We start from the raw sequence: 17,360 nt of genomic DNA on the forward strand, positions 1-17,360 counted from the left end.
CTTTTTTTCTAACTGAAATATCATCGGTGTCTTTGAAGTCACTTAAAATTACTGCCTTTCACTGAAAGTGCCAAATTTCTTTTTATATCAGAGTAAAAATATGCTTTTATCCTGCTCAAGAGTCGAGGGTTATCCATAGACAAACATTTCCTTTGTTCAAATTATCAACACCAGTCTGATAAATTGACTGTCTTGTACAGTTACACTCCACAGCTTTGCAAGCTAGGGGCCAGAGGTCAAATGGTGACCTCGCAAGTTTGACAACATGTGACCCTCACCAGGCCTCACAAGTCTGAAAGAATGGCATCACACACTAGGTCATTGTTGTTTTTGGTGAGTTGTTCTGGGTGAGGTCCGTGTGACTCACAGAGAATCCACATGGGCATGAGCGAAGCAGGAAAACCGCATTTCTTGGTTGTAAAATTATTTAATTTCACCCTTGTGACAGCATTCATATTAAAAGATGATATCTGATTTTTTTGTTTGTTTGTTTGGACAGAGATGCATTCAGTCCCTGCCTGTTTACTGACTGTATCAAATGACGCAGATATCATTATTACATTTACCTTCTGCATAAAGTGTTCAGGAAAACACGGGGACAATATTTCAAGTGTGTGCATTTCCTGTTCTTTACCAAGAATTGTGGGAAGTTAAATGGCATGTAGGTTCTGTGATAACATCCAAAAGAGTTATCCGAACAAAAGGCTTCGAGTGTTGCTGTTCTTTAGATATCCTATCAGTGTTTGTCGCTTTTCTCTCGGTTATTGGCAGAGCAGTTTATTTACCCATCAACCACCAGTTGTTCCTCAGTCTCAGCCTGGCAAACAGTGCTGAAGGTGATTAGTGAGGGCAGCACAGCTCCAAACAGTCCACTGCATACTTTGAGCATACAGTCATTTTCTTTTTACTACACCGAAATCTACAAGTGACAGGGTGCTGAAATCTGAGGGAGCAGCGCTGCAGTTGTTGTTATAGGCTGTTTATTACCAGCTATTTTCACTGATTTTTCAGACACATCTGTATGAATATCATTAAAACAGACACTGAAATGCAAAAAGGTTTCACTCTTTGTATTTAGCTCTTGTGAATTTGCTTTATATTGCATATAAGATTAAATGGAGATACAGTTTTAGAAAACTATCCAGATCTATTTGACCAATCAGGGGAAAATGTGCTGGTATAGTATAGGATGAAGAGCTCTTGTAAAGACTGATAGCGCCACCTTGTGGTGTGAAATATCCAGTGAAACATGGATGCAGTGAAACATCCTTTTTTCCCCCTTTTAGTAAAGAAGAAATAATTAGATATTATATGCAAAATTTAAAATAAAATGAAAAATCAGAATGACTTTTAAGAAACACACATTGTGTAAAAATGTTGATTTCTTTATATTTTCCAAGTGGAAAGTAAGTTAATGGATTTATTGAAAGATCTGCAAATATACATGGAAATATAGTACATAAGGTAAAAACTTAGACAGCCTTTTTGTTGTTTCTTTAACCAGTCTTCAGGGATAGTTCTCCAGGCTTCTAGAAAGGCATTCAAAGCTCTTCTCTGAATATGTAATTGTGTGTTAAATAAATACGCTACAGTGTTTTTGATAATGTGATTTAATGGTTTGATATTCACACCTTTTGACTAGGATTTGATGTTCTGGGGTTTTCTTAAAAGTTGGGCTCAGTTCTGTCCAATTTAGTCCAAATCATTTGAGGCCACTTATTTGAAATGCAAGGGAATATTTTTTTTTCCATGTTTCTTTTTTATCTATCACAATCAAAAAGCTGCTAGTGTTTAAATTTAGTAAACTAATGAAACAGAGTAAAACTCCCAAGGCCAAACCTAATCCTGTTCAATAAAACAGCCAGAATCTGGAGTGTTTAATTTGACCCAAACAACAGGGCTGGTGATTTTTTACCTTTATGGGACTTTCTGGGAGAACTAATTTCCAGATTCCTGCTTTAAAATTGTTGCACAAAGTTGCAATTACCATGCTGATCCTAAACATGGAGTTTACGAAATAATAATAATACATTTTATTGGCTCTTGCTTTCAAGCTTCACCATGTGAGCTCAGCCCATGAAGTACAGAAGATGAATCATCCATAAAATCAACTTTTCTTCTTCTTTTACCTTCAGAACTGCTCTAATTCTTCATGGAACCGATTCAACAAAGTGCTGGAAACATTCCTCAGGGAGTTTGATCCATATTGACCTGATAGGATGGCATGCCAATATGATTCAAAATCACTATATGTACATGTGGATGTGACGATTTGTCAGCTGCATATCCACAATGTGAATCTCCCAATCCACTACATCTCAATTGTGTTCTATTGGATTCACATCTGGTTCCTGTTGAGGCCATTTGAGTAGAGTGAACTCACTGTCATGTTCAAGAAACCAGTTTGAGATGATTTGAGTTTTGTGACATGGCGCGTCTGGCCATTCTCCTCTGACCTCTCACATGAGAACTAGAATCTCGGTGAGTCAGCAGTTTCTGAAATAATAAGACCAGCCCATCTGACAAAAATAACCACACCACATTCAAAGTTACTTAAATCATCTTTCTTTCCCATTCTGATCCTCAATTTAAACGTCATCGTCATCCTGGCAATGTCTACATGCATGACGAAGGGGTTGGTGACTGTATGTGTATAGCAACTCATAATTATGCAGGGTATCTAAGGTTTTTGTAGTAAAGGGGAAAAAAAGAAATTTTCCATGCAACCAAGTTGTTCAGTTAAATGTTATTGTGAATACAATGACATCTGAATGCTTATAGCTTTTCTAAATTGAATAATAATGTGGGCAATGTTGTGAGGAACTGTTTATTTTGTGGTACAATCCCTAGTCACTCAAAGCTAATTCCATTAGTTTGATACCTTTTTGTTGTGGCGTGAATTGACTGAAACTCTTGGATGGACTGCAACACGATTTCAAAACAAAGTTCTGTTATTCTGGTTAGAGGTTTAACATCAAATAAATCACCAACAAAATCCGATTTAATCACTTCTGTAAAAGACCCAAAGATGTGTTTAACCACATGTAATGTGGAACTAAATGGGGCTTCTAGATACAAAGACCACTGCAGTTTCATATTCAGTATGCAACAAACAAGTGGGATGAAAAGTTATTTTTCTCAAGTTAAGCATGGAAAGTGGGAACGAAAACAAAAGAAAATCAAAACTAATGAACACGAGACAAATATAGCACATAGAAAAGGATTTGGAAAGCCTGCCAACATTCTGGTTATTTCCTGCCAACACCAGAGATTGTGTTGAGACACTGAGTAAATAATAGCAAACTGCCTGAGAGCGAGACAGGATGTTCTGCAGGCCAAAGGCTGTTCTCAATACAGGCACAAGCAGTGACTTGAGAGTTTACTCAAACAAAAAACAAAACACACAGTAAATAATATAATGGGCAAATAATGCAAAATTGTCCCAACAGTTTGGAAAATGATCACAGCTCCCTGGAAATTATGTCCAGGGGTGCTCTTCTCTTGTGGCAGCTGAAAGTGTTTAAAGGTTTAAAAGTTCTTCTTCTTCTTTTTGTTGTTGCTAGGCCTCTCTGTGTTTCATCTCAAAAACCACTGCTAATTCAAGACCATGCATCTGGCAGTCTGTGAATGTTTGTGTGTTTGCAGGATCGGCTGTTTCAGGCACAGCTCGCTGCTTCCAGAAACAATGGGCATCTGATTCTCCATGTGGAATCGCACCAGGTGGCCAACACTCAGAAACACCTGATCACGGGTCCGCACCTGGTCAATAAATGGAAAATATGCTTAAAAGTTGCTTTCTTTTTCTTCTTTAAACGATATTTGAATTCCACCAGCAGAGCTGTACCTGTCCATGTGGATCAACCAGCAGTAGGTGTCGCACAGTAGCTCCCTCCATACCGCTGAGTACATACTGACCAGCGGCAGAGCTGCTCTCTCTGACCAGGAAATCTCCGCTACAGGTGAGAAGCGACTCCGCCTGCTCTCTTCCTAACCTAGGATGAAACAAACAAAATTCCATGGGAGAGAATGACCTTGGAATTAGCGGCATTTTGACGCATCACTCATAGTCAAACAGATATTGATTACCAACCTGCCGTGGAACCATCCTTCTTCCTGGATCAGCTTCTGGACCCGCGTCTCAGTGAGCAGAGAGCGTTGTTCAGTATTGACCTCAGACTGCTCTAAATCTGATGGAGATTAGATAGAGGAAGAAAATAACAGTTGAAAAGCAACAGCTTTAAACCCCAATTGAAGCACTGCTCACTTTATTTGATTTTTAATAACCAAGTTAAAGTAAAGTACAGTTTCCTCTGAATCATAGAGGCATAGAAGTCATAATTGTACTTGAGGGACACACATGCATTATATGGACAAACTTGAAACTGCACTCAGATAACGCAGTTGATTTTCACCTGCAGGTGGAGCTGGAGTCTCATCTGTGATGGAGCAGTTCTCATAAAGGGAAACAGGCCAAGGGAAACAGACCTGCAATGGCACACCATGAGTCATACACACCAGACACATATTGTTGGCTGTGCACGTTTGAACGTCTGTGTGTGTTTAGGGACAACTGCGCTGGTAACATTTTAGAGATGAGCAGTCATGACAGGAAATTATCATCTGGTAATTCTGGGAAGTGAAGAAAACTTGTGAGGTGATGTTTGGTGAGAAGTAGCTCAAGTGTTTCTCCTCTGGGATCAACATTTGTGCTCAATAACAAGACCATAAAATGTGTTAGTGCACTGTGTGCCTGCTTCTATCATATTTAATTATAACAACATCATTTCTATATTTCTTCACAAAAAAACACATGTTTTGGCTGCCATTTAAAAATGACCTTGTATAAGTTACAAAGTCTCCTGGAAAAGCATTTCAGCATTTACAGCGATCACTGCAAAGTAATCAGATCCAGCTTATCTGTTGGCTAAATGCTAAAACTTTTAGCTAATGCTAAGTTTGTGAACTTAGTCCATAGATGTGATTATAGTCTACAGTACATCCTATACAATATAAGTTTAAATAATGCAGTCTCATGCATTGCAACATAATTATGTTTCAAATTGTAATGTGACAAGCTATCACATAAAACTATCAAAAACTAAACTGTATTCATGCTAGTCGACCACTTTAAACATGCTGAAAAGCACCAAGAGATGTGGTTTTAAGCTTTTAAAACAACAATGGGAACTTTTCTTTCTGAACAAATTGTGTTCAAGGTCCTGTCCTTATATACACAAACTCAAGTGACTGTAAATTATTAGTGCTTTGGTGTTACAGGTAAGTCTTACCCTGTGAATGTTAGCATCTTCTTTGCTCTCCTCTTCTGTGACCTGAAAGTCTTTTATTCCACCTGGGTCTCCTGGGTTCACATTGTAGTAGTCACGGTGTTCACTGAATTCTCCTTCCCGGTTTGCCTTTTGGTTTATTATTAACTCTTCTGGGCACCATTTGTGACAGATTCTCAGTGCCGGTCTGAATATACACATAGTGTTGAGGTATTGGTAGAAGGAAGGAAGGACAGAAAAGACAGATACATTTTAATATCAGATAAAGATACCCTGATTTGCCTGATATGCCTTCCCTTGCTAAACCATGAATTAACTGTAATTAATCACATTTTTTTGAAACCTGGGTTCAGTTTCACTTGCCCAGGCCTGATTACTGCCAGACCTGCTGAATCAACAAATCACCTAAATAGAACCTGTCTGACAAAGTGAAACAGGCTAAAAGAGCTAAAAAAAACAACAACCGATAAACAAACTAATTTACATATATCCGGGTGAGATAGTGAGAGATAGTGGTGAACCTTCCCAGGAGTGGAAGGCACACAGGCTCATCTCATGTGTATATTTCTGTATATTTCACCAATTCATCTCATGTCATTAGCATCTTGATGACCCCCAAGACTTTTGGAAAAATATTCTGTGGACCGATGAGATAAAAGCTGAACTTTTTGGAAGGTTTGTGCCCCAAACATGTCGGTGGTAGTGTAGTGGTCTGAGGCTGTGTTGCTGCTTCAGGAGGACTTGCTGAAACTGATGGAACCATGAATTCTGCTCTCTAGCAGAAATACCTGAAGGAGAACGTTTGGACATCAATTTGTGCCCTGAAGCTTAATGAAGCTTAGGTTTTTTCAACAGACCATAAAGTCCAACTCCGAATGGTTCAAAAAATATTGATGGGTTATTCAAAGTCTGGACTTTCATTAGGCCAAAATGATCTGATTGAGATACTTAAGCATAAATCATGCTTGTTTAACATGAACAGTATGTCTGAATTAAAACAATTCTTCTAAGAAGAGTGGGCCAAAGTTCCTCCACACCTCAGTTATTCTAGTTATCATGAGTGCTTGATTGCAGTTCTTGTCGCCAAGGGTGGCACAACCTGTTATTAGATTTAGAGGGCAATTACTTTTTCACAAACGCCCAGTAGGGTCCGATAGCTTTTAGCCCTAATAAACCAAACTTATAATTTAAAAACTGCATTTGGTATTTATTATGGTTCTCTGTCTCATATTAAAATTTATTTGTTGATCTGAAGCATTTAAATGTAACAAATATGCAAACATCAGGACGGGGGCCAATACTTTTGGCACTATATACAATCATACACATATATTCAGCTATACTTATATGTACATATGAATTCACTCAGAGTCACTGACATAATAATAATAATAATAATAATAATAATAATAATAATAATAATGTATACTTTATTGATCCCTGTGGGGAAATTCCTCTCTGCATTTAACCCATTCACTCTGTGAAGCAGTGGGCAGCCATTGGGCGCCCGGGGAGCAGTGTGTAGGGATGGTAACTTGCTCAGGGGTACCTCAGGGTAGCTGTTCAGTGGATTTCAAACTCCCGACCTTCCGATCATGGGGCCACCACCACTATCCCTGCCCCATACAGTAAATACTGCATAATATTGTTTCTATATTTAATAGTAAATCCATTATATACTATGTATATATACACACATGCATATATATATTCACATATATACATGTAAGAGCTATAACCTGGAACTGGTGGACAGGACCGATGGTGTCTGGCTGAGAAGGTGGCGGAAGCGCGTCTCAAAGGCCTGACCGATGCTGTTGATAACCTCAGTGGCTTGACCCTCGGGACACTCCAGGATGTGACAGGCTGCCATAGAGAGCAAAAGTCAAACATTATTTTCATAACAATCAGTAAATTGAAATTTGAGTGTAAGGCCAGCTCAAAGCAAACTCTCTCTCATACCTCTGTCATTGGCAAGGTCTTTAGCTACATAAGCAATGTAATCTGCCATGTCCTGTAAACAAATTGAGAGAAAAAACACAATAAAAGGCATGATTATAAATTATAAATGCAAAAAATGACTCGATAGACTTTTTCCACGTGGAAAGCTCAATTTCAATTTATATTTTCACCCATTATTTTCAGTTAATGCTCATCCACGCGTATGCTTCGTCTGAAGAGTTCAGCCTAATACAAGAGCACAGTAAGCTGAATATGGTTCACCATAAAGCTTCTGTGTCAGACTGAATTTAATTCCCCCTTGCTATCTTTCATGTGCCCAAGCCAGCTGAGCAGAGGCTTAGAGCACACTACAAGATTAGTATGGCTAATTAATTAAAAACAGTGAGCTATAATCCCATCCACAGCTTTGCTGGTGTTGTCTTTCCCAGAGAGTAACTACCTTCTTATTTTCTCTCATCTTTAGTCAGTGTATATTTCTGCACATGATTTGTAGTGAATCTTTGTTTGAACTAAAACGCCAACCAAAATACAGTTTGACCTAGACAGCAGCTAATAACCACATGCCCTACAGACAGATCTGCATTGATTTTTATGTTCATTACACACATTTTTAGGGCACAGGAAATTTTCACTCAGGCCAAATAACTTGAATCCTGTCATGTGGATATATGTGCGCACAGAGGGAAACAAATTAAGAAGAATAGACCTGAGTAATTAGTCTGATAAGCGCTTGGCAAGGTGTAAAGATGATGAAAGCAGTTAGCTCTGATGAGTGCATAAGTCACAGGAAAGGATTTCATGATTTGTTGCCTTTAGCAATTAATTAGCACAAGAATTACATTCAAGAGTTTTACAATGAGCCAAATTAAGGGTAAAACCGTAAACAGACACATTTATTAAATGACTCCGACTTGAAAGAGTAATCCTTAAGAGAAAACCTACAAGCAGTCACATGATTAATCACTGCTACAGTTCTAGCAGAAATAACCCATCAAATAAAATTTTTTCTTTACATTTGCAAGCTCTTTTATATAGTACCAACAAGCTTTAAACACTTAAGGAGGTGGTTGTCAAACTTTTCTTGAAGGCTTCGCTTCTGAAACAGGCAAAACATTCACGTGACACACTCCCAAGAATGAAGAATCCAAATTAAATTTAACAAAATAAAGGTCAGTATACTCGCAGCACACTCTGAATGCTGGGGATAATATACTGTTGAATATCAGAGGTTCTTTGCATAAATCGTATTCATTAAAATTAATCACAAGGGAATGTTTAGACATTTTTGCCAAAGTCTGAAATTTCATTTGTAGCATGCTTTCAGATCCTGACCTTGTACCACTAATTAAAAGAGAAGAATGATCAAGAGTTGAGGCAGGAAATGATTTAATCCTCCATAAATGGTAGTACACCATGCAATAATCAGACTAAATCAAATTACTCACTGTGTGTGTGATTGTGCTCTTGCTACCCTGTTTGTGTCCCTATCTGATCATCAACGTGTACAAGGGGAAAGATTTGAGAATATGAACATACTGAATCTCCACCGGAGGCAAATGAAATGGTCTGCATGGGGTGGTGGGCAATCTTCTGTGAAAGAGAAAAGAGGAAATGATACAATAGCAGATAGGTTTGCCAGTAAACCTGACATGAGGCTATTTTGATGGGGTTTAACATGCTGAGACTGTCACCTGTAAGGAGGAGGCAGCGATTAGAGTCATACTGTCGGTGGAGACAGTGAGGATGATCCTTCTTCCAGAAAACTGCAGGTTTGTCTGACCCAGAACAGAAGACAGTCCCTTGCAAACAGGCTAATGATGACAAAAACCACTGTTATTCCAGCTGAATGTGCCAGAAAGAGAGAGTGTGTGAGTATGAGTGTGTGCCTGTCTGTGTACACAAGCCTTACCCTTTTAGTTTTCACTGCTGTTTTGAGCAATGTCCTCGCACAAAGTCTGCTGATTGCCTCTCTGCACACAAACACATAGACACAGATCAGCATGTACATAAGCACATGCACACAGTAACACAGAGATACCTTTGTATGTGATCTGGTGTGCCCTGCGGACATGTGATGTGCATGTGAGAGGAAGAAAACTACAGTACAGAAAGCACATATACATGCACTGCTGGAAGAATGTAACCAAATATACTTACTCAAATGCAATACTTTATTACTTTAGTTTTGGAGTACATTTAGTACACACAACCAAAAAAACCCCAACATATTACACAAAAGGTATCCTTTTATCTGCATGTCACTGTGAGTATTTGATTCAAAAGCCAAACATGACTCAGTACTTGGTGGAGAAACCCTTGTTGGCATGCACACTGATAAGACATTTCTTGTAGTTGGTCACTAAGTTTGCACACATGCTCAGCATTTCTCTTCACCCAATCTCAGCACTTTCTCCCAGTGAATCATCTAAATGTTCACTTAATAAGAGCCTGTTCATGTGCCTTGTTGAGCATGTGCTGCAAGACTTCAATCCACTATGCAGCATATCGTGTTCCTAACAGTGTTCTTGGTGACTGCGGTCCCAAGTGTCTTAGGATTATTAACAAGCTCAGTGTAGTTTTGAGCTGATTCGCCATCTTTCTCAGGATCATCCTCACCCTGTGAGGTAGGATCTTGCATGGAGCTGCAGACCAGGGGAAACTGATGGTCATTTTAAATTTCTTCCATTTCTGAATAATCGCAGCAAGAGTTGTCACCTTCACACTGAGCTTCTTGCTGATGGTCTTGTAGCCCATTCCAGCTTTGTGCTGGTCTAAAATCTTGTCCCTGATGTCCATTGACAGGTATTTGGTCTTGTCCATAACAAGATGAGATCAGGAGTATCCGTAATTGATTGTAATCTGTGTGTTACATGTGCACACAGCTAATCGTAGGAGCAAGAATTCTGGCTGGGTGATTAAATACTTATTTCACTCAATTACATGCAAGTCAATTAATAACTTTTTCTGAATTTTTGGTTAATATTCTGTGGTAAACATGTACTTCAACAAAAGAGAGGAACATAGGGTAATGTATATAAGTGGAAGAAGATGAACACAGGTGGACTACATCTTATGCAAAAGCTGCAACCTGAAAGAGATAGGAGACTGCAGGGTGGTGGCAGGGGAGAATGTGCCAGGCAGCATTGGTTAGTAGTCTGAAGGATTACTTTGGAAATAAAAAAAAAAGAGTTTGTGAAGACAGAGCCAAGGATTAAATGAGAAAGAAAGAAAGAAGAATGTTGAAAGAGTTGGTCGGTTGAGAATAGGTACCAGATGACTGGAATGGAACAGCTGTAGTACTTAGGGAAAGTTCAAAAAAGGTCTTTGGTGTATTCTCTGGATGGAGGATAGAGGACGAGGAGACCTGGTGGTGGAATGAGGAAGTACAGGAAAATATTCCAAGGAATAGATTAGCAAAGAAAAAGTGGGATATCAGGGAAATAAGAAAGTGGACAGCAGCACTGGGAGGAAAGAGAGAAGTAAAAAAAAGGCAAAGGAAAAGGCTTATACTGAGTTGTATGCAAGATTCAAAAACGTGTATAAATTGGCAGAGGCAGAGAGATGGAGCTGGAAAGGATGTGCAGCAGGTTAGACAGCGAGACAGTGGTGAGGTGTGCAGCTGGAGTGAAAAACGGGTTCAAGGTTGGGATGGGATTACATCAGGGATCAGCTCTGAGACCTGAGGTTGCAGTGATGACGCACAGGTTGACAGATGAGGTCAGGCAGGAGTCTCTGTGGACTATACTGTTTCCAGACAACATTGTGATGTGTACTGAGAGTAGAGGGCAGGTATAGTGGATATACTGGATATTGAAGATAGAGCTGCAGGCAGGAGGAAAAGAGGAAGACTGCAGAGAAGTTTCGGGGCTGTAGTGAAGGAGGACATGCAGATTGGTATGACAAAGGAGGATGGAGGGTGAGATGGAGGCAGGTGATCTGCGCTCCATCTTAAATGAGCTTTGGCTCAAAGAAGGTACAGTAGCGGCCTTTATGGATCCTTTTTCAAAAACTGCTTTTGTTTGTTTCTTATTTTGTTTTTAATTGTATGGCATATTTTCAATTTGCATTTGTGGACCAGGACACAAACTGTCTACACTAGCAGTGAGTTTCAGCTGCCCACACATGGATTTCCACTATAAAATCTGTGTATTGTCTATTTTTAATGCAGTGCTGCCTGAGGTCTTGAAGATCACACCCTTTCAATATTGGTTTTTGGCCTTGTCCTTCGCTAATGTCTCTCTGGATTCTTGGAATCTTTTAATGATATGATGAAATCTTCCAATTCTTTGCAATTTTGCATTTAGAAACATTATTAAATTGTTGCGCTGCTTGCCATTGCCCACATGGTCTTTTACAGTGTTACGAAATCCTCCTCATCTTTATTTTTAAGAAGTCTAACTAGTTGCAAGATGTTGTTTTTGTTAATTTGCTTTTAGCTTTTTACAAATTCAGTTTTCTTGTAACTTATAAGATCATAATATTTAAATCCTTCTTTTAAGGATAACTTGCAATAATCACTGTAGTGAAGAAAAAATTACAGAACAACAAAAAAAAGAAAACATAACTAGAATAGCTGATCACAAACTTCCATCTGCAGTGTTAAAGCAGTAACACTTCAAAATATTCCTGTTATGTTTCTTTTTTTTATCAAGTCAATCCAAGCTGAGATTGTATCTCTGACGCTTGGGTCAGCGAGGGCAAAGCAAAAAAACACCCCCACGCGCACGAATGGAACATCCCACTACCTAGGAAGCAATGCTGATTTCCAGGAAGACCGTTTTTCTTCTTGAAAACACATTGTAAGAATTAGATTGAGGTCTGTCTCCCTCTCTCTCTTTTAATAAGACTGAGGGATCATTAGGAGGAAATTCATCTAATTGGATTTTCTGCTCCATCATTCAACAGCGCTTCTGTAAACAGAGAGGGCTGTGTTATGGCATCCTGCACTAGGATTTCAATATCAAATGATGAGGAGAAAGCCCCGTTTATGAAATATTATACATTTAATTTGATTTCCCTCTTTGAAACATTTTTGAAATAAGCTACACATGGTTAGCTTGGCAAATATATGTTAAATGAGTTCAAGATAAAGCAATTTTGCTCACTTTTTTTCCTCATCTGTGTGCAAGCGAAACAGCAACTAATCCATATATGGCATTCCCCTGCAGTCAGGATTATGTTGCATGTATTATACGTTCATGTATTATATCATTAGATGTATATATTCGTATTTGTGTTTGTTTGTGTTTGTTAGAAAGGGGTGCAGAGAGGACCTCCTACCGTGTAACTTGCATTCTTGTATCAAAGTCAAGGGCTCTCATGGACTGGGTCACTTCCACACTACCCATGTACTAGAAAAACACACAGAAAAAAAAACAATGGAAAAATATATTATAATAATAATACTAGTAATAAAAGTCTCAGGAACATCCAACATCCTGAGGACTCTGAGGTGGGCACTTTCAACAACAATTAAAATATATTAAAGAAACACAACACTCTTACAGGAGTCTGGTCACTTTTCATAAATTTTCTCTGTTATTGCATCCTCACTTTTAGTTTTTATGATGGAAGAAAATGATTCTGCAGAAAAGGTGAAAAGTTCATGAGCTGATTTGCGGCAGACAACATAGATTTACACATAGCTGTAACGAGTCAAGAGGAATGGAAATAACTGGGCCTTCGAGAAGGTTCCAGAAAGCTGATAGAGAGAGAAAGTGGTTTTATGCATTGTGTTTAAGTCATTTAAGTTCCATCCAATGCGTTCTTAGAGTTTTGTGGCTGGGAATGGGAATTTTGTTTAAAAAAAATGTGTAATAGAACACGTGAGACAGGATGGAAATGCTAGTTTGAAAACAATCAATAAATTAGATACGCAGAGCAGAATTTTAAAGTTCATATCCAAATTATGTCATTGTTTTCCTGAAATCGGTTTAACTTCTTAAGGAATGTATTCTGAAACACATTGGAGTTGTTGTTTTTGTTTGTCTGTTGGTTATATATGGCCATGCTATTAAAATAAAGGTATTTTAGTTATTCAAAAGAAAGTACCCCAGGGTTCTTTAAGTGATGCTTAAAGAGATTTCACAGGACACTGAAAAACTAACTCCACCTTAACTGCTTCCACTGGCATTAAGAAGGTAAGCAGGTGGTGCTAATCAAATGCGCTTAATTAAATGATCATCTGGAAGTGTGACAACCACTAAAAAACCAGACATTTTGGTAGTTTGCTGGTCTGGAGTATTCAGCTATGTTAACACTATGTCACTCCAGGGAGTGGATGTCCCAGCAAACCTAAGAGCTACATCTCAGGTTCTACAGATCTCAGTTAGGATGTGAAATGTTAAAGTTCATGACAGTACAATTAGAAAAGGACTGAACAAGTTTGTTTTGAGTGATTGCCAAGAGAAAGCCTCTTCTCTCTAAAAATAACATAGCAGCGTGGCTTAGGTTTGCAAAGTTCCATCTGCAAAAACCGCAAGACATTAGGGACAATGGCCAGACAAGTCCAAAGCAGAAATGTGTGGCCATGATGCACAACAATTGTCAAAAATCAAACACGGCATATCAGCAAACACAGCTCATACCTACTGTCAAGCACAGCTGTGGAGGGGTGAAGATTTGGGTTTGTTTTGTAGCCAAAGTACCGGAACACCTTGCAGTCACTGAGTCAACCATAAACTCCTCTGTATAGCAACATATTTAGGAGTCAAATATGAGGCCATCTGTACAACAGCTAAAGTTTGGACAAAATTGGGTGAAGTAACAGAACAATGATCTCAAGGACAGCAGCAAATCTACAACAGAATTGCTGAAAAAGAAAAGACTAAAGGTGCTGCAACAACCAAAAGTCCAGAATGCAACACAACAGAAAATGCTGCATTGGAAACTTAAGAGAGCTGTGCATGAACGAATGCCAACAAACCTCAATGAACTGAAGCAACCTTACAAAGAAGAGTGGGTCAAAATCCTTCCACAACAAAGACTGATAACAACCTGAAAGACTGATAAAATCATACAAAACAAAACAAGAAGACCTCTGAAAGCATAAACCTCTGCTAAGGCAGCTCACTCTCTGTGCAGTATTTACTTTAAAGGGAATGTTGTACTCTGTATATATTTATATTTGTTCTTAGTTTAAGAAGTTTGTAGTTTCTTCCATTTTAAAGAGAATTTTTCTTCCTGTACATGCTCGTTGTTGGAGTTTTCTCTGTATTATTGTAGGGTCTTTACCTTACAAATAACATTATAAATAACATTTAAAAATTAAAACTGAATGACAGGCACACAGTCCTTGGCGGAGGTAGTGATTTGCTACTTTGAGTTATTACTGCCCAAAACTAACCTTTAAAATCTTTGTAGCAAATTTTGATTGGAATACCCAAGAAATAAGTAAGTCAAGCTTACAAAAGCAAAAGCAAGATGGCAGTTTTAAGCAAAGCAAGTGAGCAGAAAGTAAAAGCTGTGACTACATTTTAATGTGCAACCTGTCAGCAGATTCTAACCATGCGACAAGTAGCCAGTACAATCTTTACAGTCTTACTTTAGCTTATTAGAATGCCAGACAACTCAGAGTTGAGGTAAATGTTGACATGTGTCTGACTGTAACTGAATTTATCAGACTATATAGATGTGAGGAAGACAGAGAAGCAACCAGGCAATATTCAGGCCATGTGCTCAAATACACTATGACGAGTCCCACTTCTACTGGGCAGGAAATTCAGTATCGCAGACCTCATAGGCTGGAGGCAGGATGAGTAAGTCCATTGATAAAAACCAGACTTAAATCAATATATGTATACATGGGTGGGTTGAGCGGGCAGAAGAAACATATGTGTGTGCTTGTTTATAGAGGTCAATCAGACAGTCCATTCTCATTTCCACCAGTGGTCAGCTCACACCTCTGCCATCGGGACAAGATGGGTTCTGTTCTAGGACAGCATGCTGATACTAGATATATTCACACACATGCATTCACACACATAGCAGGACTGAACTAGAGGGAAGCAGAGAGCTAGGATGAGTCATTACTGCCTACATAGGAGGCTCTAACTGAGGAGGGGAGTGACTGTGAGTGTGACGTGTGGATAGAGCAGAGAGTGTATGCATATGTGTATTTTCTATGTTCACGTGTGTATTTATTTTGGCCGTGGCACTAAGTAAACAGTAATTCAACACTGCTGAAATCTGGCATATCTTTAGGTCATGACGACTTGCATAGTACAGAGAAAAGGAGTTTGCACAGCATTTTGGTAATTTCTACACACAAAGAATTTTACACACATTAACAAAATTAAGAATATGAATTACTTGGGCAAGTAAAATGTTGGTTTACTCTATCTGATCATGCACATGTGCAGGGTCAGGTACCTTGATGTGATGGTGAACTGCTCTGCTTCCTGTCCCCACCACTGTACGATCACCTTTTGCAGAGGAAATCTTCACACAGCACAGACCACCTCTGTGATGTGAGCAGGGAGGATATCCAGGGGTCCAAGGAAGGCTTGCCATCCGTTGTAGGGTGATAGGTCTTTTTGTGCAGAGCAAAGCAGGGTGAATTAGATTTTGGCCCGTGGATAGGGGAGCGTTGAGGGAAGTGTGAGTGCAAAATCTCTCATTACTTCCTGAACCCCACTCTGTTCTGGACAAGGGTTTGTCAGTAGGGGCACTGATGCTTCTGCCTCTGGCTGTGTCTGTCTGTCCTTTTAGGCCTTGCCGGGAAATAGGGCTTTGCAGTCGGATGTTGGCCATGCGGGGGATGAAATCCCTCAGGGTGGATGGTCCGTTGTGTGTAGTTATCCCAAGTCCCAGCTGACTGAATTCAGAGTCTAAGCAAAGGTCCTGCTTCAGGGGCAACATTCCCTGGGGGTTCTCCTCCAGAGATGTTGGAGAATCGTTGCGCAGTCGACTGTATTTAGTACGCTTCAGCATACCTGTAGAAGATGAAAAAGAAAGTGTCAGAATCAAATCAGCCGCACTGTGATTTTCATTGTACTGATTAAGCGACCTGCCTGGTAGGAGTCCCGTCTGTGATTTGAACCTGGATAAGGTTTGCTCTCTCATAATCAGGAAACAGAGCAAAGGAGAACGCTGAAATAAATGTAAAAAAAAAAGGAAACTTGAAAATTCAGGTCACCATTAAGGAAGTTTAACTAAAGATTTTGGTAAAAGGAGATGAAGAAATAACATCAGGTTTCAGGACCGTCTGAAAACTATCTTTGTGTCGGGTGCGCTCTGTCGTCAGATCATTTAAAGGGAATCCTGCTGCGCAGATTCAACTCACCACTGTAGGACTCTGGGATGTCCTGTTAAGTCTAGAGTCCAGTCTGCTCCACTCTAGTCATGCAGAGTACAACCCCATCCTACTGACCCACACACTTTCTCAGTCAGTTGCCAGGCTCCCAGCTTCACCTTCACATCAACTTTCCTCCCCTCTGTCTTTTCTTTCTGAGGCGCAGCAGGATTGTGCAGCGTGTATGAATGAACTTTCTCTTTTTTTATGAATGAGATCTCGCTCACTTCCTCTGTCTCTCTCATGACGCTGCATGCAGATGAATGTGTGAATGGAGCAGAGGAGAGATTGACAGACGGCCCCCAAAGGCTCTCTTTCTCCTCCCTCACCCATAAACTACCATCCAATCACAGGCAGGCAGGGTGACTCATGCTGTGCACATACACACACACACACACACACACACACTCACACTCAGTATTACACTGAAGCAGTGTTCCATTCCTTTCTTCTAACATGACTTCCACCTTAGAGATGTTTTATAAATAAATTATCATTAATTTGGCTTACTTGTCTCTTTGGAAAATAACATTTTATCACTGGTACCGTGACTGACATGATTTACACAATAAAATGTACCCCATAGTGACTGTATTGTTCAAATTAACACACAGGAGGAAGAGGATTTAACTGAAGCATTTGCATTTCCCTTTGATCCCGATCAGAACAATATTCCAGGCGCCATTTAAACAGTGTTTTACATACTGGTATTATTCCTGATTGAAAGATTGTCTTTCAGATTGCAGCGGTGCAGCCATACTCTCAAATTCCACAGTAAAACCATGGAGCTTTACCCTTTTCCATAAAATAATAATTACACA

General features: G+C 39.4%; 1 protein-coding gene across 4 annotated transcripts; it reads right to left on the bottom strand.

Moving 5' to 3' along the window:
• Positions 1-1,402: 1,402 nt before the first annotated feature.
• Positions 1,403-16,799, bottom strand: LOC146393998 (SHC-transforming protein 1-like). Of its 4 annotated transcripts, none has more exons than XM_084933076.1 (14): positions 16,531-16,799; positions 16,259-16,337; positions 15,618-16,180; positions 12,528-12,598; positions 9,157-9,217; positions 8,939-9,058; positions 8,784-8,837; positions 7,248-7,299; positions 7,025-7,151; positions 5,289-5,472; positions 4,413-4,485; positions 4,091-4,187; positions 3,845-3,992; positions 1,403-3,759 (listed from the first exon to the last, which is right to left on the bottom strand). In XM_084933076.1, the coding sequence occupies exons 2-14, from the start codon at positions 16,308-16,310 to the stop codon at positions 3,595-3,597; spliced, it is 1,767 nt and encodes a 588-aa protein (XP_084789202.1). In that variant the 5' UTR covers positions 16,311-16,337; positions 16,531-16,799; the 3' UTR covers positions 1,403-3,594. The 4 variants fall into 4 exon arrangements, with proteins under 4 accessions (XP_084789202.1, XP_084789370.1, XP_084789458.1 ...); XM_084933244.1 differs by having other exon boundaries at positions 16,255-16,337; XM_084933332.1 differs by lacking the exon at positions 16,259-16,337.
• Positions 16,800-17,360: the final 561 nt, after the last annotated feature.

The sequence above is a fragment of the Perissodus microlepis genome, chromosome 1 (assembly GCF_051167445.1).
Source record: "Perissodus microlepis isolate ML-2025 ecotype Zambia chromosome 1, ASM5116744v1, whole genome shotgun sequence".
NCBI classification, from domain to species: Eukaryota; Metazoa; Chordata; class Actinopteri; order Cichliformes; family Cichlidae; genus Perissodus; species Perissodus microlepis.

Excerpts from the sequence above, each read along its gene's own strand:
- LOC146393998 (XM_084933076.1), bottom strand. The coding sequence starts at position 16,310 with ATGAGAGAGCAAACCTTATCCAGGTTCAAATCACAGACGGGACTCCTA. Across the intron at positions 12,599-15,617 it reads CAGTTCACCATCACATCAAG|TACATGGGTAGTGTGGAAGT; the intron begins GTACCTGACCCT and ends GTGTTTTTCTAG. Across the intron at positions 4,486-5,288 it reads AAGATGCTAACATTCACAGG|GTCTGTTTCCCTTGGCCTGT; the intron begins GTAAGACTTACC and ends GTGCCATTGCAG.